At 35.6% G+C, this 23,663-nt stretch overlaps 4 protein-coding genes and 1 long non-coding RNA gene across 10 annotated transcripts; 3 read left to right on the top strand and 2 right to left on the bottom strand.

Annotated features, from left to right (window-relative positions):
* Window positions 1-2,643: 2,643 nt before the first annotated feature.
* Window positions 2,644-3,858, top strand: LOC142529908 (syntaxin-121-like). Its single transcript, XM_075635610.1, has one exon. It carries the CDS (start codon window positions 2,760-2,762, stop codon window positions 3,666-3,668), a length of 909 nt encoding a protein of 302 aa, XP_075491725.1. The 5' UTR covers window positions 2,644-2,759; the 3' UTR covers window positions 3,669-3,858.
* A 1,437-nt stretch (window positions 3,859-5,295) lies between these two features.
* Window positions 5,296-17,255, top strand: LOC142529564 (DExH-box ATP-dependent RNA helicase DExH1). Its single transcript, XM_075635126.1, is given in 20 exon segments — window positions 5,296-5,635; window positions 5,984-6,129; window positions 6,655-6,754; window positions 6,829-6,855; window positions 6,857-7,045; window positions 7,130-7,225; window positions 8,403-8,678; window positions 8,960-9,163; window positions 9,261-9,416; window positions 9,946-10,038; window positions 10,918-11,132; window positions 11,790-11,949; window positions 12,087-12,360; window positions 12,451-12,643; window positions 12,786-12,972; window positions 13,134-13,502; window positions 13,649-13,779; window positions 15,973-16,034; window positions 16,812-16,873; window positions 17,103-17,255. Coding segments are annotated over 19 exon segments (3,252 nt in total). The 5' UTR covers window positions 5,296-5,311; the 3' UTR covers window positions 16,862-16,873; window positions 17,103-17,255.
* LOC142529565 (BTB/POZ domain-containing protein At3g05675) lies at window positions 15,588-18,647 on the top strand. 5 transcript variants are annotated; one of them, XM_075635132.1, is made up of 3 exons: window positions 15,588-15,660; window positions 16,812-16,872; window positions 17,129-18,647. In XM_075635132.1, exons 2-3 carry the CDS (start codon window positions 16,861-16,863, stop codon window positions 18,407-18,409), a joined length of 1,293 nt encoding a protein of 430 aa, XP_075491247.1. In that variant the 5' UTR covers window positions 15,588-15,660; window positions 16,812-16,860; the 3' UTR covers window positions 18,410-18,647. The 5 variants fall into 5 exon arrangements, with proteins under 5 accessions (XP_075491247.1, XP_075491245.1, XP_075491243.1 ...); XM_075635130.1 differs by having other exon boundaries at window positions 15,590-15,660; window positions 16,812-16,871; window positions 17,101-18,647; XM_075635128.1 differs by having other exon boundaries at window positions 15,653-15,730; window positions 16,812-16,873; window positions 17,103-18,647.
* LOC142529566 (uncharacterized) lies at window positions 16,376-16,799 on the bottom strand. Its single transcript, XR_012815927.1, has 2 exons — window positions 16,602-16,799; window positions 16,376-16,567 (listed from the first exon to the last, which is right to left on the bottom strand). It is a non-coding gene; the product is annotated as an uncharacterized LOC142529566 (long non-coding RNA).
* A 1,639-nt stretch (window positions 18,648-20,286) lies between the features above and the next one.
* LOC142528850 (BEL1-like homeodomain protein 1) lies at window positions 20,287-23,512 on the bottom strand. Of its 2 annotated transcripts, none has more exons than XM_075634086.1 (6): window positions 23,427-23,512; window positions 23,236-23,289; window positions 22,076-22,918; window positions 21,411-21,784; window positions 21,242-21,302; window positions 20,287-21,152 (listed from the first exon to the last, which is right to left on the bottom strand). In XM_075634086.1, exons 3-6 carry the CDS (start codon window positions 22,871-22,873, stop codon window positions 20,517-20,519), a joined length of 1,869 nt encoding a protein of 622 aa, XP_075490201.1. In that variant the 5' UTR covers window positions 22,874-22,918; window positions 23,236-23,289; window positions 23,427-23,512; the 3' UTR covers window positions 20,287-20,516. The 2 variants fall into 2 exon arrangements, with proteins under 2 accessions (XP_075490201.1, XP_075490202.1); XM_075634087.1 differs by lacking the exon at window positions 23,427-23,512 and adding an exon at window positions 23,016-23,102 and having other exon boundaries at window positions 23,236-23,282.
* Window positions 23,513-23,663: the final 151 nt, after the last annotated feature.

Here is a 23,663-nt window from a genome sequence, read left to right as displayed (position 1 = left end):
AAAAATATGACAGCTGAACACCTAGTTCAAATTACACACCATTGGACTTAAAAATACGAGCATAGATATCATTTATTGATTCAATAATCTATTCAATTACGCTATATTTTCAACTGGCTATTCAATTAGGTTATTTAATGTACTCTTAGCGTGGCAAAAGAAATCATAAAAACATCACCCCCCCCCCCCCCCCCCCCCCCCCCCCCCCTCAGTGGAGATGATTTTTGAAGTTTTTTGTTGGTTATAAATGTTTTTCACAATTTCAAGCATCTAACTAATATGATATCTTTCAATTTTTTTAATATTTTTTATTTAGAATATTGATGTAGTATTGTATATGTAAAAATTATATCGGCATCACATTAAAATCATGTCGGAGAAGATTAGTATTATGTTAGGTAAAAAAACCTAAATTTCAAAATATAAAAATAACTCACTAAATATAAAATTTTATAATACAAAAAATCAAAATCATAAAAAGATTTTATTTTTGTAACACTTCATGGAAAGGAAAATGTCTTCGCACACTCTAGCATCGAGTCATTTGGACCACATTAACGATTGAAAATTTTATCTCAAAGACTATACTCTATTTGATTTGATTGGTCACAAAACATACAGGGGGAGTTGGATATTTTTGACCAAGTAATTAGTCGTGTATAGGGATGCATCATCTATTATATCCTATCAAAAATTATATATTATATATCTAATAAAAAATTATATATTAAAAATATATATATTGATACCGTATTAAAATTTTCGATACAGTGAAAATTTTGATACCTATTAAAATACCGATTATATCAAAATTTTGTATCATACCGTGAAATCGGTACGATATCGTTATATATTGTTTTATATATATAAAAAAAACTTATATTTTTAAAATTTAGAACTTTATTATTAAAAATATTATATATTTTTTTATTTTGTATTGTTTTAATATTTCAGTATTTTTCAAATTTGTATCATTATCGTATCGAAAATTTTTCAATATTGTTATCGTATTGTGTTGAACCGAAATATTTAGTATACCAAAATTTTGTTCATGATAACAAATTAATAGTTGAAAATATACACAAGTTTGAGTAGGTCTTTTGTGAGACGTTCTCACGAATCTTTATCTATGAGACGGGTTAACCCTATCGATATTCACAATAAAAATTAATAATCTTAGCATAAAAAGTAATATTTTTTCATAGATGACCCAAATATGATATCTGTCTCACAAAATACGACTCGTGACATCATCTCACATAAGTTTTTGCCCACAAGTTTTGATGTGACAACATAACACGGTGATAATCTAAATCATAAAAATAAATCAAATCGACGAACTACTATTATATTAATTTTTACAAATCTACCCCTACCATCACATATATATATGTATATATAAAAATAGAATTGTTGATATATATAGTAATTTTCACAAAAACAATTAATGATAAAAAAAAATGTGATTTAATATTATGTTTAATAATGTTTCAATTTATATATCATTAATTTAATTATTTTAAAAAATAATAATATTTTTCACTATTTCTTATATGCTTATTTAAATGTATTGATTTTGAAATATTATTAAACAAAAATATATTAATATATTTATATATGTAATTAAACTAATAATTTACATTAAAAATAAGTGTAAAAATATATATTATTTCATTAAAGACAAATTTATTTGAAAAACTTAAATATATTATGCTCCAAGAATATATTCATTATGTCAATAATTTTAAATAATTATTTAAACACTCATGTTTACTAATTTTAAACCACACAAGTGAGATACTAGTTTATATGCTAAAACAAAATAGCGATTATGGAAAACCATGTATTTTTTAGCGCCTAGAGCAAATGTGAGGTTAGTTGATAATATTTTTATAGTTTTCACTTTTTTAATGCTTTGATTTTGCACGTCCTCTTATCTAAATATATTATTGGAGCATGGATCCAAAATAAATACTTAAAATCATATGATATCGGATGTTAATGGTAGAGAAAATTATAATATTAATTTTGTAGTCTTTCATCTATTTTGATCATCTATATAGTTATATTTAAGTCATGATCCACTATATTTATTTATTTAGTTTTTTTGTAATTTTAGTCATCTTTCATATGGACACATATACAACATTCAAATGGTTCCGAATAACTCTGATGTGTGCAATTTCATACCAACACAACAATATTTCCGATGAAAAATGACTAAAATTGACAAAAAAAATAGAAGCTACTTGACTAAAACTGAAATAAGACAAGGTAAAATTCTAGAATCGCAAAAAACAAAAGATAAAATTTGCAGTTTTCCTTAATAATATCCTAGAACAATAACAAAGGCCAATTATAATAACTACAAATTTCTTACTCGCAAAAAACACAAACTAGCTAAATTGAAAACAATGTGTAAGACTAGTGTATCTCTTATATTTGTCTCCATGTTTAGACCCTTTTTCGTAAAAAAATTAGTTAGGCATGAAGTATGTAATGGATAACATGGACATGCCAGATGGAACATTCCATGCATGTTCTTCAGGTCTGACCTGCTGTATTTCTAAGAAACTGACTGGCAGGCGCGTTCATTTGACAAGTCTCTTTTCTAACCCATTCAACCTGCCGAAGTTTACCATATTTTTCAACATATTATGCTATTAATAATTCAAGTTCAAATCCATTTATATACCAAATGTAATTCTCGCATATACGGCCTCAGATCATAAACTGAGAGAAATTATTAAAGAGAAAACATGAACGATCTACTATCAAGATCATTCTCTCGGGGAGAGAACCATTCCCCGCCGCCGAATTCTCACACCATAGAGATGAGCAGCTCCATCGAAACAGGTGGCGAGAATCTGGACAGATTTTTCCAGGACGTGCAGGTAATCAAAAACCAGCTTCAGGACCTGGAGACCCTTTACGGCCAGCTCCAGGTCTCGCACGAGCAAAGCAAGACCATGCACAACGCTGGAGCCATAAAGAGCCTCCGATCACGGATGGATTCCGATGTTTCTGCTTCTCTAAAAACTGCGAAACTCATTAAACTCGGCCTGGAAGAATTAGACCGCTCCAACGCCGCCAACCGCAGCGTACCTGGATGTGGCCCTGGAAGCTCGTCGGACAGAACTCAAACTTCTGTCGTCAATGGCCTGAGGATAAAGCTCCAGGGAACCATGAATAAGTTCAATGAACTGAGACAGAGAATGGGTTCCGAGTATAGAGAGACGGTGCAGCGGAGATACTATACTGTGACAGGGGAAAACCCGGATGAGAAAGTCTTGGATAGATTGATAGAGACGGGGGAGAGCGAGAATTTCCTGCAGAAAGCGATACAGCAACAGGGAAGAGGGCAGATGTTGGATACTATAATGGAGATTCAAGAGAGGCATGATGCGGTGAAGGAAATAGAGAGGAATTTGAGGGAACTGCACCAAGTATTCTTGGATATGGCGGTTTTGGTGCAGAGCCAGGGGGAGCAGTTGGATGATATTGAGAGTCAGGTGAACAGGGCTAATTCCTATGTCAGGGGGGCAGCTAAGCAGCTTGAGGTAGCCAGGAAGCATCAAAAGAATACAAGGAAATGGGCTTGTTTCGGGATTTTGCTCTTGTTGATTATTATCTTGATCGTGGTTCTTTCGCTTCGACCATGGAAGTGATCCATGACCTCAATCACATGTTCGCCAGCGATTAATATGTTTGTTTGCATATGGTTTATTGATTTGAAAAGTATACCTTTCTTCCTATTTTCTTATGGATAATTCAAGAAGATAGTAATTGGGTGAGACTCACGAACCCAATAATTTTGCATTTGTTGGTAATAAGGGAAGGGCAAAGAGAGACTTTGAAGAGCTAAAAGAGTGGCTATTTATCCATCGCTTATACATAAATTTTTCTTGTTAATTTGTTAGAAAAATGTAACCGCATGCAATGCAAATGAATAACGAGCATATTTCGGGTTCGAAAGACCAAATCCAACCATTCAAACATAATGTTCCATTATCTCTGACTATCGGTTGGGGCATTGAGATACAGCAGCTGCAGGCTTCTCCTATCGTGCAAGAACACACACAAGAGACAGAAGAAAAACTTGACAAAGATCATAGCGATAGGACGCCTTCAATTGTTCGTTCCTTCTTTCCCCGTTTTATATTTCTCATCAAAATCTAAACACAAGATTGTGATGAAACGTTTTACGATGGTTGCACCAGCACAAGCTCTATTGACGGGTAGTACGCTTTATAGCGAATTAATGAAAAAAACTCGACAGAAACCTCTCCGCCACAACAAGAATAGCAGGTCTCGTTTAAATATAATCTCTCAAATTTTGCTCATTCGAAAGAAAGACAGTATAGCAGGATCCAAACCGAGTTACAGGTGACCCGGTGTCTTTTAAATTTTGCTCGTTTAAACGAAAGAATAGCAGGATCCAAACCGAGTTACAGGTGGCCCGGTGTCTTTTAAATGGAACCAACAAGGGAAAACTGATGTCTTCAAATTTTGGTTGCTGAAGGCAAATCGTGAGAATGAAGAAACGAAGAAGACTGCCTTCTGTGGGCTTCTCACAAGCCCATTATTGACGGGTCAAAACACCTAAGGCTCAACAATGTTCGAATCCAAAACGGTGCACTGCACTTGTTGGCTTTACATAGGCCCAATATTAATGGGTTAACAAACTATGGGCTTAAAGCCCAACGTTTGAGCGGGCATATAAATTTGTTACGGGTCAAAACCCTAAGGGCTCAACGATCATTCGAGACCCATAACCGGCACTGCGTTCATTTGCTATTTATAGGCCCAACATGAAGTGGTCGACAAACTGTGGGCTTAATATTGAGCGGCCTCAATAAATATATTGCGGGTAGTGGTGGTCATTGCAGCTAATTAATGTTGCCCCGTCTTCTTCCCAACTCCATTATTGGCGGGTCAAACAATTAAGGCCCAAAAATCGTTCGACACCAGAAACTGGGCTCTGAGTTCGTCAGCTGTGTGTAGGCCCAACATTAACGGGGCAACAAACAAAGGGCTTAAAGACCAACTATTGAGCGGGCTCAACAAATATGTTACGTGTAGTTTGCCATGCAGCTAATAAAGTCTCTCCCTCTACGTCCCCACTTCATTATTAATGAGTCAAAACACCTAAGACCCAAAAATCGATTGACCCAAAACCGGGCATGCGTTCGTCGGCTGTGGCCTGTGCATAGGACCAATATTAATGGGTCAACAAAATATGGGCTTAAAGCCCAACTATTTAGTGAGCTAAATAAATTTGTTGCGCGTAGTGGGCCACTGCAGCTAATTAATGTCGCCCCGTCTTCTTCCCAACTCCCTCGGCGGTTGCGGTGTTTTCTGCCTTCTTCAGTTACGGAACCCTCTCTCATTTGCGGTCTCGGCGAAAGTGATTGGTTGCCGGAACTTCTTGGAAGGAAATTTTACTCGGATCTCAACTTTAACTGCCATGTCTCACCGTCCAAACTTCCAAGGAGGCCGTCGTGGCAGTGGAGGCCGTTCTGGAGGGAGAGGTGGCGGAGGAGGCGGCAGAGGTGTGGGTCGCGGAGGCGGTGGGGAGCAGCGATGGTGGGACCCTGCCTGGCGAGCTGAGCGTCTCCGTCAGAAAGCGGTGGAGGTATCGTTTTCAGTTTTTTACTCACGTGGAGTAGTGAATATGTGGCTTCGAGAATGTTTGAATAATTTTAATCCGAAGAATCTGGTTTATGGGACTAACTAGTAGTAAATAACAGCTGATTGTATTTTGATGCATCAAGATTTTAGTTTTGACGTTTGAGTGGCAATTTCATCACTCCTTTTTAAAGAAAAGAAGTAATCTTCCATCAGGACTTGGTAATCTTTATCTCTGAGACCACAAAATGAATTTCCTTTACCGATTCTATTAGAATATCTAGTATGTAGTTGGAATTTATTCTATTCTCATTTGGCGGAAGTTGAGATGCTGCTTGTCTTTACGTGCCTCTAGATGGAGGTGATGGACCAGAATGAATGGTGGGGAAAGTTGGAACAGATGAAGATTGGAGGAGAGCAGGAGATGGTAATTAGGAGGAATTTCAGTAGAGATGATCAGCAAATCCTGGGTGATATGGCTTATCAGTTGGGTCTTTACTTGTAAGTTGTTTGGTGAAAGAAAAGTGGTTTCATAATTGTTTCGATGAAAATTAAAATCTTTATCCATCTACTTTCGTTGTTATGTGCTTCAGAAAGATCCCTTTTCAAAATTTTGATTATCCAATCTACTTGAGTCGGAGAAAATTAGAATTGAACTCCTTTGATATCCGTGGAAATTTATGCGTGCATGTGTAAACATATTTAAATTTAGAGTAGATATTCTAAAGATACTATTATTTTTAAATTGGTTATATGATCTTCATAGTAACATCAGGTTATAACACGCTGTTTCAAAGAGGTGACAAATATAATTTGTTTTTTATGAACCTTTTTGTGGCCAAAATTCTGTCTACATCATGATAAGTTCATGCAAATGTTCTGTTACTAGAAAATCATCAACAGTGTTATAATTTTTCCCTCATTCATGTGCTTTCGTTCTTTGAGGATTTTTTTCGTTTTGATTTGTTAGAAAATAGTGTTATTTAACTCTGCGTAACACTATGGTCTTATTTTGTGGAAAGGAAGTTGTGTGTATGGTAAAGGGAAGGCACTTGTTGCGAGCAAAGTACCATTGCCAAATTATCGTGCAGATCTTGATGAACGGCATGGCTCCAACAAGAAAGAGGTGTGTGTTGCCATTGGAGGAAACAATTTCAGCTTGTAGTTTCATTGTGTTACTTATGGAATCTATCATTTCAGATCAGTATGTCCATGGAGACTGAGGACAAGGGTTGGAAATTTATTGAATACTTCCAAGGGGACTACATCTACGGGATTTAATTCTTCTACATGTGCTGATACTGTCAATAAACTATCCAAAACAGTTGAAATTGGGAAACAAGCACCAATGTTGGAGATTGAGACTGGCTTTAATGAACTCAATATAGAACTAAAACAGAAACAGGAAAAGATGAGGGTATGCACATGATGGATCGAATTTTATAAGTTTGCCTTCTTAATATAATTTGTGAATCCTGAATGCTGATTGATTGACTTTCAGGAAAGTGATAGTGTGAAGGCAATGTTGTCATTTAGAGAAAAGCTACCGACATTCAAAATGAAATCAGAATTCTTGAAAGCTGTTGCGGCAGAACAGGTACAATTTTTTTTGCCATTATCCTTCATATCTTCTTAGCATAGTATTTCTCGGGAAGGGGGTGAGTAATTATATATAAGTGAAACCATACAGTTAGATGACGGCAAGGAGTGTATTATGATGGTGGTGGTGTTTTCGAAAATGATTGCTGGTTGAAGAGGTTTTTTGCACTTAGCTGCATGAGATTGCAGCATTTGTAGATATTCTGTGATTGTAATTTCTAGGGTCAATTAGTGTGAAGATAATACCTTTACGACTTACTTGTTTTAATATTATTTAAAAATTGCTTGGACTAGGCGGGAGAGGGGAGAGTTTTTCTGGGTGAATTATGCAAATAGTAGCTGGATAGATGGGAAATGAAGTTTTTTTTTGTGAAATTTTTCAAATAGTGGTAGGACTCAATATATCTAATGTTGGTGAAACTTGAAAGTCAAAAATTGGTTAAGAGGGATTGAGCAATGCAAATAGTAGTAGTAGAACTGAATATATCAAATGTTGGTGCAACTTGAAAGTCAAAACTTGTTGAAGAGGGATTGATGAATAGCTCATTTTTAGGGGTCAGAAATGTCAAATCTATGGATGTAGAATGATTTGGGCTGTGATTGAAAATTAATTTCGAAATCTCAATCCTCTATTATTTGGCGTAAGGGGTTACAATGCCAAGAGCTACCTTGTAGATAACAGATTAATATGTATTCTTAGTATTTTTGCCTGAGTTTAAATTCCAAGAGTCAAGTTAATAAAGAACTTCCGATAAGAATGCCGAGCAAGCTTCTATCTTCAATCTTTAGGATTGAACTTATTGAAGGACTTTCTTGGAGTGGTTTTTGAATCTACTTCTAAGTGGGCAAAGGGTCCAACATGTAGTCAGGAGCAAGCGTGCCAGAGTGAAATTTTCTTGCTTCCCACCTCCTCTTCTTCTTCTAGAGAAATTTCTTTTGTGGATTACTCAAGCAGACTATTTTTATTTTTTTTGTTATGGTGATTATAATACTCTTAAATTTGGGTTTTTAGATGTTGATGGACGGTTTCTGATCTGGACCTACCTCATCAACAGCATTAACAAATGCCTTTTTTTGTTGTTTATAATGGCAATTTTATTAGTAGACTCTGGTGGTTCAAATTTTAAAAATAATGCAACAAACAGCCAATTTCATTTGTTTCATTTTGTACATAGGTGCTGGTAGTTTCAGGAGAGACTGGTTGTGGGAAAACCACCCAGCTTCCTCAGTTTATCCTGGAAGAGGAAATATCATCTCTACGCGGTGGTAATTGTCGCATAATATGCACTCAACCTCGTAGAATATCTGCGATATCAGTTGCAGCTCGAGTATCATCTGAAAGGGGAGAAAAGCTTGGTGAAATTGTAGGTTATCAAATTCGTCTTGAATCAAAGCGTTCTGATGAAACAAGATTGCTATTTTGCACCACTGGAGTATTACTTCGGCAGCTGGTATTGTGATCTTCATTGGTGTTTCTTGTTGATGCTTCTAGTTTGTTTACGAAAATGTCGGAAAGAATCATTCAAACATTGGGTTCCGTTTTAACAATAAATGCAATTTCATATTTTGGCATCTCAGTTAGTTGAATTCTGATGCCTTGCAAAATGACTAATTTTCATTTTTCGTGTTTTTTCTAGTCAAGATTAGAAAATGTTTCGGGCAAGCTAAACCAGTTATTTTATTTTTCTCGAGAAAATAAGGACTATGATTTCGTCTTCCTTCTGGACAACAGGTCGAGGACCCTAATTTAACAGGAATTACTCATTTGCTGGTGGACGAAATTCATGAAAGAGGCATGAACGAGGATTTTTTGTTAATAATATTGCGTGATGTTCTACCTCGTCGTTCTGACCTTCGTGTTATCTTGATGAGTGCCACTATCAATGCTGACTTATTTTCCCGATATTTTGGAAATGCACCCGCTATCCATATCCCTGTATGGCACAAATCTAATTCCTCTTGGCATTCATCTTCGATGTTTTCTTGAGGATGTTTTGTCTCTTATACAGTTTCCATGAATGTTTCTTTTGAAGGGATTGACCTTTCCCGTGAAAGAATTTTATTTAGAAGATGTGTTGGAGAAAACATGCTACTGTCTTAAAACAGAGCTCGACAATTTTCCAGGAAATTCAAGAAGAAATCGGCAATCACAAGGCTCTAAAAAGGATCCTTTGACAGAATTATTTGAGGTTTGCTTTATCATGCTTAGTCTTGTTTAATTATTTTCCTGATGTGTTTGTTGTGTGACTACTCTCATATGGTCTTGTTTGATTATTATTATTCTTGGTCAAGCCTTGAGAAATCACTTTCAACCATTTGGTGATCTTTTCTTACATGCAATTAATAGAATGAATCTTCATCCTTCATCTCTGGAAGCTAAAGCTACAAGAGTAAAGGATGGCATTCGAGGAATAATGAGAAGAGTAGTTTTTTGTGTATAACTTGATATGCTGCGTATTAATTATTGTTCCATTATTGATTTTATTTGACATATCCTTGGATTCAGTAAAAATGTGGTTTTGATTGGTCTATCCGAGTACTTTTTACACTTTCCTATTATGGAACTTGGATTTATGTGTCCAATGCTGAAAATGTGTACATTCCCTGTAACATTGCATGTGACTGTATAGCCTTCCATGATTGCGTCACGTTGCAATGCAACGTGAAGTTTTTAAATCCTACCTCATGGCTCGTACTCATCCCATTGTCTCTCTTCAGGATGTGGACATCAATTCCTACTACGAACGATACAAAGCAAGCACCAGGCAATCTCTTGCAGCTTGGTCTGGTTCTCAGCTGGATTTAGATCTCGTATGTGTCCTTTCAGTTTGATGGTTACAAATAAAGGCAGCACTAGAATAGATTCAATTCAGGCTGTTTGTATTTTTAAGATTATTCTTTTTTATGATTTTGCACTTTGTTTCAGTTAATAAATAATGCAGGAGAATTGTTCTGATCACTGTTCCAGGCAATATTTCAGAATCCAAGAAAAAAGTATTTCAAAAATTATGAAACCTCTTTAAAGTATCACCACGTTCCGTTTTTCATATAATACTGGTTTTGACATAATTCTTGTTTAGCAACACATATCCCTTGTTCAAGACAAATATTTTTCGAAATTATGGACAGAATCTCCTAAAATATCTCAACGTTTTGGTTTTGACATAGGTAACAATACTCCCTTCTTTTTCAATAATGCATCATTGCCCTTATATAACTCACCCCATAGAATGCGAGGTACCCAGATATTTGTCTTCTGTGAAATCAATCTCTTGGCCTGATTAAAAATTTTCAATGCTGTAGCTTGTGTGTCTTTTTCATATTTATTTGGCCCATTTATGCATTTGCATTCACTTTCGAATTTCACTTTCAAATTTGGCCTCCATAAAATAATTCATTTGACCATGTACCACTCATAATGCTTTTGTTGGATCGACTCTGAATTTATTGTCATATTATTGTCTATTTTGTGATGTGTGACCTAGTTTTTGTTGTAATCCCATTGTTGTCATTCTCTCTATTCTTTTGGATTATTGATGTTTGGTTCATAATGCATCAATTTGGAAGTTTTTTTTCTGAATTTGCTGGGCGCTTGGTAGTTTCCTGAAAAACATTGTTTGGTAAATGTTTTTTAAATTACATTTCATGTCAAACAGGCTCTCAGAAAACTTATTTTGTCTAAATTTTTAGGTTAAAGCGACTATTGAACACATTTGTTGCAATGAAGGTAATGGAGCAATTCTTGTTTTCCTTAGTGGTTGGGACGAAATTTCAAATCTCCTTGATAAAGTCAAAGCAAGCAACTTTCTTGGAGATCGAAATAAGTTTTTGGTACTTCCTCTTCATGGTTCAATGCCTACTGTCAATCAGCGTGAAATTTTTGATAACCCCCCGCCTAATGTTAGGTGAGAAAATGTGCATTCTGTATATTCCATATGTTCTTATTTTCTATTTGTTATTCAGAAAGATCTGTAAATGGCAAATTCAACTCTTCATTTCCTACTGCATGGTTAACAAAATAAGTTGTCTGATTTCTTTTCAGCTAAATGACAAGTCTCGTTTTCATCTATATGCAGTGCTCCATCTTCTTGTTTTTCTTTTTAAATTTCTGGTGGAAACATATCTAAATGGGTCGAGAAATTGATATGAAATTATTATCTGCCAATGTTTCAATTTTTCCATCCTCCTATTTTTCTTGTCATCATTAATACGCCTTATTACAATTGATTACTTGGTAAATATGCCTCCTTTTTTTTAATTGATTGTTGGTCTTCGTAATGGTCTATATAGTATTAGTTCATCCCAGAAAATAACATTTCCGAATAGTCGAAACCATGTCTGTACTTTAGTATGACCTTGCAGCTTTAGCTACGTTGATTCTTCCGAATAGTTGAATCCATGTCTATATTTTTTTAGCTCACCCATGCATCTGTAATCTGCATTTTCTTTTTACTTTAAGTCACATCCATGCATCTGTGATCAGCATTTTCTTTTCACTTTAAGTCACATCCATCTTTAAAATGCAATATTTTGATTCAGATTCCTTTGCTTATATTTTGCAGAAAGATAATTTTATCTACCAACATTGCTGAGAGTAGTATAACCATAGATGATGTTGTGTACGTTGTTGACTGTGGAAAGGCAAAAGAGACTAGCTACGATGCTCTTAATAAGTTGGCTTGTCTTTTTCCTTCATGGATATCTAAGGCGTCAGCGCACCAGGTAAATTAATCTATACAAGGCCTATTTAATATGCTTGTGCATTTTTATGTGGCCAGGTGACTAGTCTTTATTACAAGAATTGTGGTTGGTTATCTGATTATTTATTTGGTATTATGTCTTATTCTGGGTAATTGAAGAGACGTGGCCGTGCGGGTCGTGTGAAACCTGGAGTTTGCTATAGGTTATATCCTAAAATAATCCACGATGCTATGCTCCAGTATCAACTGCCTGAAATGCTTCGAACACCTCTGCAAGAGTTATGCCTACATATCAAGAGATTGCAGCTTGGAGCAATTAGTACTTTTTTGTCCAAGGCACTTCAGCCACCTGATGCTCTCTCCGTGGAAAATGCCATTGAACTTCTCAAAACAATTGGGGCCCTAAATGATAGAGAAGAGCTTACACCACTCGGTGAGCGATGGTTCAGTTCATATTTTGACCTTAAGAATGTGGATTAAAATTTATTCTACGAAGTTAGTAAATACAATTATCACTTAACAGGACGGCTTCTCAGCACTTTGCCTCTGGACCCAAATATTGGAAAAATGCTTCTTATGGGATCCATCTTTCAGTGCCTCGATCCTGCATTAACAATAGCTGCTGCTCTTTCGGATCGCAGCCCATTTGTCTTTCCAATAAATAGGAAAGAGGAAGCCACTGATGCAAAGAGATCCTTTGCTGGTGATTCTTGTAGGTTAGGCCAATAGACTTTCACTGTCTATGTTCATCTGATGGCATGCCAAAAACGTTGTTCTTGGTACCTACTTTGAAGAAATGCATTCACGTTATTGATAATAATCCTCCACTTGCGTGGAAATGTTCTTGTCTTTTAACAGTGATCACATTGCACTTCTGAAGGCATTTGAAGGATGGAAAGATGCTAAAAGCAACAGGATGGAAAAATCATTTTGTTGGGATAATTTTATATCACCAATAACCATGCAAATGGTGGAGGATATGAGAAATCAGTTTCTGGATTTACTCTCTGGCATTGGTTTTGTCGATAAATCCCGTGGTGCCGAAGTATATTAACTTTAAAATTTGTCGTTCGCATTTAGAAATTCACTCAATCGAACCAAATTGTGGATAATATAAACAAAAACGTTCTTGAAATATTCCATTGGAAATTTATATTTTCCACGCATTTGTTTGTGTGAATTCTTGACTCTTATCTGGTTCTGCAGGCATATAACCAATACGGTGACGACATGGAGATGGTATGTGCGATGCTATGTGCTGGACTCTACCCAAATGTGGTGCAGTGCAAACGAAGAGGAAAGCGAACAGCATTGTACACAAAAGAAGTTGGGAAAGTTGACATTCATCCAGGTTCGGTCAATGCTGGCGTTCACCTTTTCCCTCTTCCATACATGGTTTACAGCGAAAGGGTTAAAACCAGCAGTATATATATTAGAGACTGCACTAACATATCTGATTATGCTCTGCTGATGTTCGGTGGGAACCTCATTCCGAGCAATAGCGGAGATGGCATTGAAATGCTTGGCGGATATCTTCAGTTTTCTGCATCGGAGACTGTATTAGACTTGATACGGGTACATTTTTTTTTTTGCAAACTATCCTCACTTTGTGTTTGTTCCGCATTCAATGCAACTGAAACCAAACTTGTAGAATCGCTTTTGAAAATAAATTAGTGGGACGAAAAAGCTGATGAGTTGTTTACATGGTTTTGAAATTGCAGAAACTGCGTGGGGAGCTCGACAAACTTCTAAGAAGGAAGATCGAGGAGCCTGGCTTTGACATTGTAGTCGAGGGAAAGGGCGTAGTTGCGGCTGTAGTCGAGTTATTACATAGTCAAAATGTGCGGTACAGGTGAATTGATTTTTCTGTCGTCCTTTCACTTCTGATTACTAGCATAGGATAATCACAATGACAATGGTGTTGTAGGTATGGAACTTCGAGCTTTGTACGTACACTTAATTTACAAGACAAAGTCACGGGAAGTATTTCGGAGTGTTTGGAAGATTCGTTTATTCTAAAGTGATTTTTTTAGAGATTATTTTGAAGTGATTAAGAAGCAAAAGTACGAAAGTATTTGAAAATAAAAATTTGAAACTAATACAAAAAAATTATTTATAAATTTAATTTTTAATAAAATGATAATAATATATTTAATGTATATAACATTTATTTATTTTTAATTATCTAAATTTTTGTACTCATATCATCGATCATGTATTTATATAATTATTATTACATTTTGAATATTTTGTATTAAAATTTATTTTTGTGTAACATGAATATATGAAAATTTATATAAGATTATATAAATTAAAAAAATGTAAAAAAAATTTGTATAAATGTCCAAAATATATAAAATAAATTATGAAAATGAAAACTATATAAGAAGTCGTTATATATTTTTTAAATATTAATGTTTGTAAAAAAATATGATTGGAATATTGTGAATTTCATTTGAAAATCTTAAAAATTAATACATAAAATTTAACATTTTAAACAATATCCAAAAATATTTATAAAAATTGAGAGTAACCGTTGAATTTGAAATTTTTTTTAAAGATATAAATATCAAATAATTTTAAACTATTGACAAAAAACAGGAGTAGAAAAAAGTATCTCAAATTTGTTTACTGCTTTTGATTAAAAATTATATAAGTTGAAGCAGAATTGATATTCACAAATAAAAAACAGGCTTTCCGCCAGCAAAAAACCAATAAAATTTTTTTAGAAATTCTCCAAAACACTCTTTTAATCTAGGTAATTTTTTCCCTCCATTATACATTCAATTTAAGGAATCATTTTTTATCCTTTTTTTTCTTTTGAGTCATATGTTCGGAATTCTCTGATAAAATTAGTCGAGTGAGTTTGCAGTTGGACATTACAATCATTTAACTACAATCTTGAGTCTGAGGTTGTTATTTATAGTTTTCTCGATGGACTTGGAGCATGCCAATATTTCATTGAAATTAAAATATTTAATTAGGGCATTTTTTAAATATTTAATTATGGCTTTTCAATTATGTGACTACAAAACCATTATTTATTTAAGTTTAATGTATGTAAAAAAATTAAAATAATCGACTCCTCTCTCCTAGATATATCGAGTCCCGCCATCCAATTTCCTAAAGCCACCCGCCCTTACACTGTCGAAAACGGCAACATTAAGAAAGTACGGTTCTAGAAAAGTTCTTACTTCCAAATCATTGGATTCTACAGGTCCTTTATATTTTATAAGTAATAGGCTTGGATATTGAGATAAATTTAAGGTTGTGTTTGAATCCCTGAATTTAATTTGGATGAAAGCTAGTTTGATTTGGGAATTGAGAATGATGCGACATGTGATTTTCAAATGATATTTTTTTAAAATGTATTTAAAAGTCAACAACAATACAACTGAAATTGCATAATTTGATATATTAGTAAATTTGAAATTCACTTCAATTTTATTTATCCAAAAAAACAAAAAATAATTTGAAATAAATGAATTTTGAAATTCAGCATCTCAAATCTAACAATCTACGAACAAAATAAAAAGAAAATCATCAAAAAAAAAATATCGAATGAATGAATATATAAGGCCATTATTGTTTTGGGCCCAAAAACTTTAATATAGGGCAATTTTATTGGGCCAAAAACTTAATCGGGGCACTGTGGCAACCATGAGAAATCTGAAGCTTTGTGACCTAAGAATGGTAATCAGAAGGAATTCTGCGGAGAAAATTAAAATTGGAGGTTTGCCTCCCCAATTTAATCTCTATCATTGTTTTCTACTTTAGGCTATCATATATAATCTCTTGTTGAGGTATAGTTGTTGAATCAGTTGCTTACATGCTTTCCGTTCTGAAATAAATGCTGAAACTTGGAATTATTTTTTCCGATTTCGGCATTATAATTACTTGTTTATCTTGGTTCAGCTGTTTTTTGCTTTTTTTTTTCTTTCTCGGGCTGTTGAATTTTCAGTGCCTTAATTTATGATTTCCTGTTCGCATACGTATGAACTTTTCAACTCTTTAGGCGTCTCTGATTTGGAAATAGATTTTTCAGAAAATGCAGGAGCGTGTTCGGAATATGGGTTTCAGTTTCACCTGTGCCATTCGGATCAATTGGTTAAGTTTTAGTGCACTTTGTTTCATTCTTATTATTTATCCACTTAACTTTTTAAGTTTAAATGTATTTTGCTTCATTCTACGTATTTATTCACTTGACTTCTCACGAGCAAGCTGGTGCACTTTTAAGGGACTCGTTTATCTTTCTTACTAAGCTTGGACTCATGATTTTGGGTGTGGTATGCTGCTAAAAATTTGATATTTTTCCCAAACCATGGACTTTTTCGACCATTCTTACAGTATTTTCACTTCTCTTTCTTTTGTGCATGCTAGTTCAGGATTTTGAGAAGTATCGGGTTGTGCAATGTAGCATAGTCCTATATTATGTATGTAGCACACCGTGCATTTGAAAATTTTGAAATACCTCACATACCTTATAAAGATTATATGTCTATCATGTGACATCAACTCAACATGCCTCGGTTAGAAATAAAGTCAATGGACTGAGAAAGTGGAAAGAAAGAATATGTATCTCTGAATCTGAGCCGGCCATTGTCAATCAATCCTTGAAAAATCGACCGATATCTGTTTTTCTTTTCATTTGGCATGCTTTTGGTTGGTGCCAACAATTCTGGACTACGAGTCATTCGTTTGGTGAAATTTCCTGTTTGTTGAACCGAAAGTGAATTATTACTTCTTATTTTTATATGAACATGTTGGTTTTAGAACATTTAGGATCCATTCCTGCACTTAAGCTACACTATGCAATGTACATTGTTTATACCTATGCACCAATGGGTGATATTTTTCTGTGCTGATTCTCTCTTTTTTCATCAGGTGATACAATACTAAAAAGTTATAGTAGCTATCACTATACAAGTGGTTGATGGAACTAGCAGTGAGTTTTCTTTGTCCTTTTTTTTCACCATGAACAATATGGTTTACATGACTGAAAATAATGAGCTGCTTTGATTAACAATAGTCTATTTAGTTGGTAAAGCAACAGGCTTTTTATCATTTTTATTAGTAGATATGTGGACTTGTTTTATGTTTTATGCCTGTCCTTAACATGCATTCATTGGGAAATCATTGACACTATTTCCGTGGTATTTTTTTTATCATCTTTGGATAATGAATCGAAAACTCCAATCAAGATTGGTGACAGATCCACAAGTGATGTTGTCGTAAGGATAAGAACACAAGATGGACGTGATGATTGGATTTACTCTCATTCAGAAATTCTCGTTAGCAAAAGCAAGTATTTTGCTGATCGGCTGTCTGATGATTGGCCAACATGCCAGATTCTTGACTCACGTAATTGTGTTGAGGTTAATTGTGAAGAATGTGACTTCGATTATCACATTACTGTTCTCCGACTCTTCTATATCACTTCAGATATGTTGGTAACGGACTTGTGTGGCGTAAAAAATGCACTTGGCACGCTTCGCGTGGCTGTCGAGCTTGGTTGCCCACAAATTGTTTCAACCTGTGTGAGCTATTTGGAAGCTGTTCCGTGGGAGGAATCTGAGGAAGAAGAGATTCTAAAAATCATACCAGGCATGGGATCACAAGCTGAACCAATACTTGCTCGTCTCCAGCCAGTCAATCCTTTGGCTGTGGTGAAGATTTTTCTGTCAGCCATTCGATTTGCCACATCATCACCCCCATCTTTGATGAATGATCTGAAAACTTCAGCTCAGGAGCAGCTTGAATACATGCTAACTGAGGACGATGATGCACCTTTATTAACAGCTGATGACGTGATTAAATTTGAAGCCAGCCAATGTGTCCACAGACTTTTATCAAGATTTGTTGATCTTGTCAAGTCTTTGGTATGTGATTTGCAAGAATTAGTTCCCGAACCAAGACAAATGGAATTATTCCTGTCATATTTAACCGATTTGTTATGGGCTTCTCAAATAGCTGCAAAATTGGAAATTTCCAGAGAATTTATTCACATATGGGTGGATACATCGGCAAATATAGTGAAAATTTCAGAGCAATCATGTCCCATAGATGAATTAAATGGAATAAAGGTGAAAGCCCTTGAGGTGACTACTAAAGTGTTGGAAGCAATAGCGTATGGAACCGTAGTTTTGCCTCCCCTAAAACGCCTTCAAATGGTTATAATCTGGCTTCCATACATAAGGATGATGAAGCCTTTGACCGATTCTTTTTCTTCTGACGAAGACAATAATTTGTTGGTGAAATTTGACTGCGAGCTTTGGCAATCTTTGGAGTCATCATTGGTGTCTATAATCTTAACGTTGCCCTCTGGTGACCAAGCTGAAATTTTGAGAGAATGGTTAGACAGTAAGGAAATACGGTATCCAGACTTGACTGAGGCATTTGAAGTGTGGTGTTACCGGTCGAAAGTTTCAAAGAGAAGACTAGCTTTGTTAGATGGAAGCCATCAAAGTACCAGTCAAGTATGATTTCTTCACTTTTATTTAATCGTTTTTCGGTTAGATTTTCATGTCCCAACTTATGGTTAGAATGTGGAATGACGACGTACATCACAAGATTCGTGCATCAAGCTTAGTCTGAAAATATGAATTACTAGTTAAAACTTATATAGGCATGCCATTCCGTGTAATTATTTTGAGTTGCATACCAGCAATATCTGTTACTGAGAATTTTGTGCTGTAGGAATACTTTTTCATGTCCGTTTTATTCAGTTGTGTAATATTTATTTAATTTTTTTACTTGTGAATGTTAACGTAAGATTGACACCAGTTTCGCAGTTGCTCTAATTTTCCATCGTTTTTTTAATCTCTGATTTATGATTTATTTATCAACCAAATCAAGTCAATGCAAAGCTTCAACAATATATATTGGTCTTTGTATAGACAGTATAGTCGTAAAAGATAATGTAAGAAACAATTTAAGGCCAATAAATAGCTGTAGAAGACTGGACCGAATCAGATTCAACTCTCAAAATATATAAAATTGACAGTATACATGAAGCAGAAAATGTGAACTAATGGCTGGTGGTATATTAGTGCAATAATTGTTTCAAGAAAAAATATAGGACAATGTCCTTGTCACTTGCATCATCATGAACGTATAAAACCATAACAAATTCAAGGATAAGGGTCTTAATTAGCCATCGGAAGTGATCCATAACATGCAATTGATGATCGGCTTTACTAATGTTTTCTCTTTTTCGTTATTTTTTTAATTGCTAGGTCCATAACATCAACCATCATAGCTTGCGTAGGTTGGATAGGGATGCAACACAATCGAGTTCAGATGGCATGTTATTACATATTGACTTAAAAACAAATCTAGTAGTCAAAATTTGATCACGGACTTGAATCTAATTCAACTTCAAAAATTAACTCAAGCTGGAGGATTACCGAAGTCTATATATACAACTCTTAAAATTTTTATTAAGTCGATGTGAGATTTGAGCATAATTTCATCCTAAAAGCCAGCTCAAAGAGGATGACTGTCCAAGTTCATGTGTACAATTTTTAAGAACTTAAACTAGAGGATGTGAGAAATCTAATACATCCCTCTCACTTCCAAGAATTAACAACTGGGACATGGAGTTTATAAGATATTAGTCAGTGATCCACAAGTCAAGTCCTACATATAACGGTGGATCCTGACTATGATACCGTGTTAAAATCATAGACATGGTTTAACTTTATTTCAAAGAAAGAGAATTGTTTAAGTCCACATATAAAACTTTTAATAAGTTAATTTAGTCGACACGAGACTACAACAAAATCATATTAAATAGAAATTCTGAGCGCTATAGGCTCGACAAGATTGACTTCATGGAGAGCACTAATCGGGTTCGAGCTGAAGTTTTACACCCGATGTTTTACATCTGTGGAGGATAACATGACTCTTGATATGATGCTTATATTTCTATTTAATATAAATTATTGTTCCTAGATTTTTGTTCACCTAGACATGATAATATATAATGGGGAAATTCGTAAGTGGGATGTCAAGTCTTAGACTGGCAATATTTATTGGTATAATAGATTAATGATCTAATAATAGATTAATGATGTGTTTATCTTACGTTATATTATTACTCTCGATGTATTTGTACAAGGTATTTGTATGGACATGATTAAGATGTTCGCGTGAATATCTTGTAAAATATAAACCAAACCATGTAGAGTTCTGTGTCATTCAAGTTGAGTTTAATCAGCATCAATACATGATGTTCTGATTGATATTTAAAAGACTTAATTCAGTTGTATACATGAAAATAATATGACATTTCACTTGTATTTCTATTGAAAACAACGGGAATTTCAAATACAAAATATATAAATTCCGGAAAGATCGATGATCAAGATTTATTCTTGCATACACCACCCAAAATCACTATTTTATTATTATACACATTGATTATCACAATCATCTATATATCAGCAGCAACAAAAGTAATATACAAACCTCGATAATATATCCTCTAAAATCCTAAGCTGTCCCCAAGAACTGAAATGGTTCTATTAAAAAATGTATGTATTTAATATGTAAATTATATATACTTATACTAAATATGTAATGTATCCTCTACACTATCATGCCACCAAAATCGTTTGAGTCGCCTCCGCCTCTTTCGAGTTGAATGCCTTGATTCGGCATAAAGTTTTGGTGTGGAAGACCAAGTGTTAGAGATACACCGTTGCCGGAATAGGGTGCCTGAAATTGCTCGTTTCCGAACCTTCCGAGTTCCCCCATCGGATAAGAGCCAAACCCTCCGATAAAATTCGTGGGTGCACTGATTAATGTGAACTCATCTCTACTCTGCCTCTCGATACCAAATTTCAACGACATATGCTCGTTGGCAGGAATTGTGGGCTTTGAGTCCATATTCGTTGATGGAATTCTCGATTTTTTGGGACTTTTTTGAGTAAAGTTTACCATTTCAGATGATCCCATGAGGTGGAAATCTGAGTTGTTCTTTACTCCGCTAGGGGACGTGAAAACGGTGGAAGTTGATACAGATGCAGATTCGTTTCTGCTGCTGTTCTGATTTTCAAACATTGGATTCTTGGCTTGTGTAGCTGTGTTCTTTGAGATTGAATCTTCGTCTTGAGACTTTTTCTCTGATCCCGTTTTTTCCTGTTCTTTAGTCTCTTCCAGGTACATTTCTTCTACCATTGGCTTCCATAATCGAACCCGAGCATTGATGAACCAATTCGACACCTGATTCAAAGCAAACCAACTAATTTTTTTTACCCAAAATCAAGCAGAACGTTAATTGATCGAGAATTCAAGATGTCTAGCTCAACTACCTGGCTCCTGGTTAGCCCCGTCTGTTTAGCAAGCATTAGCTTATCTGAATCCTTCGGATATCTGCTCATTTTGGATAAAAATAAAACAAGACTCGTAAGCATCGAAAATTAATCTGAAATCCAACCAAAAAATCTTACACCATGATTTCGCAATCGCCAAGCAACTCACGGGTGGAGGAAGTGCTCGAAGAGCCAGGCACGAAGAACAGAAACAGATCGTTCGGGTAAACCTCGCTGGGGTCTCCAAGCATTGTGCTGGATCATTCCCAATTGCTGTAAGGCTCGTTGCTGTGGGATCTGATTATCGACGTATTTAAGTTTCCAGCCTTCGGTTTTTCCTCCGAAGCTTTCTTCTTCGCCTAAGCTTTTCGTTGCTGCTCTGATTTGGCCCAAGATCGCGTCTTTAAGGCACCGGAATTGCTTCGAAATTGTTTGCAAAGCCAGGGCAGTATAAGTTTTAGCAGAACCAACTCCTGCTGCTTGTTCAAACCAAGAGATTACTATCTGCATCTGGTGGTGGTATTGCCTGTATCTTTGCTCCACCTTCGAATCAAGAAATTAATAAATAGATTTTCAAGAAACAAGGAAAATAAATCGATTGGAAAACCCATTAATTTTTATTCTTGTTCGTTTTAAATCATAAATACTACTTGCCACCTGGTGTTTATTCGTTTTTTTCCCGTTTTCCAATCTTTATGAAACCGAAATTCAAAAAAAAAAAAAAACTTTTTACCTTGATTTTGAAAAGTTTCCAGTGATAAATCACAGTAATTTTCTGTATGGTGATTGTTACAGCAGCAATACATCATCAAATGTGTCATTTAAGCTGCTTACCTCATCGAGCATGTTAACAAGCTTTGCTTTCTTCATCTGAATTTCTTGTCTCTCTGCTGCAGTGAGTTCAGCCCCACCTTTTTTACTTTCTTCTCTTCCTCCGCCGCCAGAGCCAGCGGCGCCTGAGGGCTCTCCGATTCTCTGGGATCCCTCTGCTAATTCAGCTACAATCTTTGTTCCCTTCTGTACCTTAACAACTTCATCAAGAAGCTCCTGTGCTGCCTTCAAATATTTAGAATTAAACATCACAGTTTGTACTCCGTTAACGCCGTTGGAAACTCCGGAATTCGATGAAGGTGATCCACCCGAAACTCTAACGTTGTCCTCACGCGACTGAGCCACAGCCATAAGCGGTTGAGTGGGCACCTCCCTTTCAAGCCTGAAAGAGCTGTGGCTGGCCGGCTGCTGCGACGAAAGGCTCAAAGAAAGCCCCTGATGAGAGCGTGTGACCTGACGCGCGGACGCGATGCCTATTTGCTGGTTGTAAAGATTACGTGATAGAAAACCGTGGAGGGCCGACACGTCATGCTGGCCGTAGGGATCTTGCGACGAGGCAGCTTCAGTGGCGCTTGCCCCTTGGAGAGGTATGCCGACAAAATGTTGAATTTGGGAAGGCGGCGGCGCGTGGGAGAGGTTGATATTGTTGTTGGAGTCAAGAAACACGAAGTTGTTGCTGGCGGGTGGCTGTGGCGGTTGATTCTCGGGGAATCCAACGTAAGTAGGGTTCATGAGAATCAGGGTCTGTAATCCATCGCCACTTCCTTGGATTTCTGAGTTACCATGAAAGTACGTAGCCATATCTATCTTGGAAGTCGCAGCGCCCACTCAAACTCTCATAGAACCCTGTAAATCAAATTCAAATTTCGAAAATGTTAATAATCATTCGTTTTTCAGATGAAAAATTCCGGGAAAAAACCACTAACTAATAAATTATCATCACCCGGAAACCCTGGAAACACAAAACTCAAGAATTCTTCATAAAAGACTCTTAATTCTTGTTCTGCACGCACTAACTTCCTGGAAATACCTTTTGAAGAAGTACCATAGTAATCAATGATCGTTGAATACATATACATCACCAAATCTTGGTGGGTTTGCAGAAGAAGAAAGGTTTTGACAATTGAGTATATATAAATATATATGCATATAGTATTTAGTACCTGGTCTGGCCTGGTATGATGAAAATCAGATTATACACGTGCTGTCATCACCATCTGCAAAGAGTAATCATAAAAATTCAGCTCACAAAACCCATTTTCGCACAGCTAGCGTATATCTGCGGGTAACTTTATAGAAAAAGACCACATGAAGTTAGCTAGCTAGAGATCTATAAAGCAAATCAGCTAGTTACCAGCTATCAGCTATGCATACATGATAGATGATCAGAAGTCCGATCCCTTCAATTGAATTACGCGTCTGCCTTTTACTTCATCGTCTCCAAAACTCTCTCAGTTCCAGTACTGTACATCATAAAGTAAGAAAGAAGGGGAGAAAGAGAGAGAGAGAGAGAAGGTTGATAGGCTTAAAAAGCTGGGAAAAAGATACCATTCATATATATATGTCCACACATATATCAATATCACTCTGT

This window comes from Primulina tabacum, chromosome 16 (assembly GCF_025594145.1).
Source record: "Primulina tabacum isolate GXHZ01 chromosome 16, ASM2559414v2, whole genome shotgun sequence".
Taxonomy (NCBI): Eukaryota; Viridiplantae; Streptophyta; class Magnoliopsida; order Lamiales; family Gesneriaceae; genus Primulina; species Primulina tabacum.
Note: the sequence above shows the minus strand (reverse complement) of the source record. Positions and strands in the feature narration are given on the sequence as shown.